Source organism: Cebus imitator, unplaced genomic scaffold, assembly GCF_001604975.1.
Source record: "Cebus imitator isolate Cc_AM_T3 unplaced genomic scaffold, Cebus_imitator-1.0 Scaffold762, whole genome shotgun sequence".
NCBI classification, from domain to species: Eukaryota; Metazoa; Chordata; class Mammalia; order Primates; family Cebidae; genus Cebus; species Cebus imitator.
In genome coordinates this window covers 342,644-345,268 of record NW_016108077.1, presented here as the reverse complement: position 1 = coordinate 345,268, position 2,625 = coordinate 342,644, and the positions used below count along the sequence as shown (strand labels likewise).

The 2,625-nt window shown below is 41.2% G+C and overlaps 2 protein-coding genes across 8 annotated transcripts in view; both read left to right on the top strand.

Annotated features, from left to right (window-relative positions):
- The window catches only part of SETX (senataxin), an 85,216-nt gene that overhangs the window by 47,948 nt on the left and 34,643 nt on the right, over positions 1-2,625 (top strand). The window lies entirely within an intron of this gene.
- LOC108297014 (elongin-B-like) lies at positions 794-1,350 on the top strand. The gene has a single exon (XM_037735260.1). The coding sequence runs from the start codon at positions 900-902 to the stop codon at positions 1,302-1,304; it is 405 nt and encodes a 134-aa protein (XP_037591188.1). The 5' UTR covers positions 794-899; the 3' UTR covers positions 1,305-1,350.

The following is a 2,625-nucleotide window of genomic DNA, read 5'->3' as shown; positions in this document are numbered from 1 at the left end:
ATGGTGCGATCTCGGCTCACTGCAACCTCCGCCTCCTGGGTTCAGGCAATTCTCCTGCCTCAGCCTCCTGAGTAGCTGGGATTACAGGCACGCGCCACCATGCCCAGCTAATTTTTTGTAATTTTAGTAGAGACGGGGTTTCACCATGTTGACCAGGATGGTCTCGATCTCTTGACCTCGTGATCCACCCGCCTCGGCCTCCCAAAATGCTGGAATTACAGGCTTGAGCCACCGCACCCGGCCCTCAACTGTATTCTTAAGGGTTGCTTTTTAAAATTTATCTTTGCTGATTTAATGGTTCAAAAGTCATATATATGTAAAATATACTCTAGCGCTATCAGTTCCATTTATTTATTTAGAGACGGGGTCTTGTTATGTTGCTTAGGCTGGAGTGCAGTGACTATTCACATGTGTGATCATACACACTACAGCCTCAGACTCCTGGGCTCAAGTGATCTTGCTTCAGCCTAATGAATAGCTGGGACCACAGAGGCACCGGCCACTGTGACCAACTCTTTTTATCTATTTTATTATGTGTATGCATTCAGAATTGTCATTATCTTCTGTTAAACCAAAGTACTCCCTTTTTACCTCAAATAAAGCTTTCTGGGCCCGGCATGGTGGCTCATGCCTGTAACCCCAGCACTTTGGGAGTCCGGGACAGGCGTTTGAGACCAGCCTGGCCAACATGGCAAAACCCCATCTCTACTAAAAATACAAAAATTGGCTGGGTATGGTGGCAAGCATCTATAATCCTAGCTACTCTTGGAGCTGAAGCAGGAGAATCGCTTAAACTCAGGAGGCAAAATAAAGGTTGCAGTGAGCAGAGATCGGCCACTGTGCTCCAGCCTGGGTAACAGAGCAAGACTCTGTATCAAAAATGATAATAATAGAACAGGATGGAGTGCAGCCATGCTGGTACGTCAAGGGGAGAGGCAGCTGCCACAATAGACGTGTTCCTCATGATCTGGCGCCACAAGATCACCATCTTTTGGGACGCCAAGGAGTCCAGCACAGTGTTCGAGCTGAAGCATATTATTGAGAGCATCCTCAAACAGCCGACCAACGAGCAGCGGCTGTACAAGGACGACCAGCTCTTGGATGATGGCAAGACACTGGGCGAGTGTGGCTTCACCAGTCAAACAGCACAGCCACAGGCCCCAGCCACCATGGGGCTGGCCTTCTGGGCAGATGACACCTTTGAGGCCCTGTGCATCAAACCATTCTCCAGCCTGCCCGAGCTGCCCGATACGATGAAGCCCCAGGACTCGGGAAGCAGTGCCAATGAACAAGCAGTGCAGTGAGGCCCCCTAAGAGGCCCATTCCCCCCAGTAAAAGAGATTTGGGAGTAAAAAAAAAAATAGTAATAATAATAATACTTTATCCCTTAATGTCTATTTAGTTTGATATTAACAGAGCTAAGTAAGTTTTCTTTTATTTGGATATGCATGGTTATCTTTTACCTACATGGTTATCTTTTACTTACAATCTAATCCTTGTTTAGGTATATTACCCGCTAACAGCATATAGCATGCCCAGATTGGTCTTGAAATACCATTTTCAACTAAAATATAGCAAGGCTCCTTAGAAAACTGTAAGTTTATATATGGAATAGAAACAATATATATGATGAACTTGGAACATCCTGTCATAACAGACAGCCCCAGAGCCAGCTAGAAGAAGCTGACTACAATGGACTGAAACACACGTGTACGCAATCCATGCACTCATAGTTCTTTTTTTAAGCTTACTTATCTGTTTACTGTTTCATCTTTCAGTTGTATCCAGTTTTGGCTATTAATGAAGGAAGTGGCTGTTAAACATTAATGTACAAATCTGAATGGACATACATATGTTCTGTAGTCTCATGGATAAATAGGAATGGAATTGTCATGTTTAACTTTATAAGAAGCTGCTAAACTTTCTCAAAGAAGTGTACCATTTTATATTCCTGCCAGCATTGTATGAGCATTCCACTTGATCCATTTCCTTGTCCACTTTTGGTTTTGTTGGTGTGTTTTGTTGTTGTTGTTTTATAGACGAGGTCTTGTTATATTGCTCAGGCTGGTCTCAAAGCAGTCCTCCCATCTTGGCTTCCCAAAGTGCTGATATTACAGGTGTGAGCTACTGTGCCCAGCACATTGGTGTTTGTAATTTTGATGATTCAAATGGGTGTGTATAGTATGTCATTGTGGCTTTAATTTACATTTGTTGAATGGCTGACAATGTTTAGCATATTTTTACAGATTTACTGGCAATGTACATATCCCCTTCATGTATCTTTCCTCCATTTTTAGTTGGATTATTTGTCTTCTTATTTTTACTTCTCATTTTTCAGTTCTTTTTGTATTCTGGAGACAAGTTATTTATCAGCTTTATATATTGAAAATATTTACTCTTAATCAGTGGACTGCCTTTTAATTTTCCTAACAGTATCTTTCAAAGAGGAAAAGTTTTAATTTTGATGGCATCCAGTTTATCAGTGTTTTTCTTTTATGGTTCATGCTTTTTGTATCCTAAGAAACATTTACCTAACCCACGGTCACAATTTTCTGCTTCTCCTTTTTTCCTTTCTTTTTTTTTTTTTTTTTTTTTTTTTTTTTTTTTTTTTTTTTTTTTTTTTTT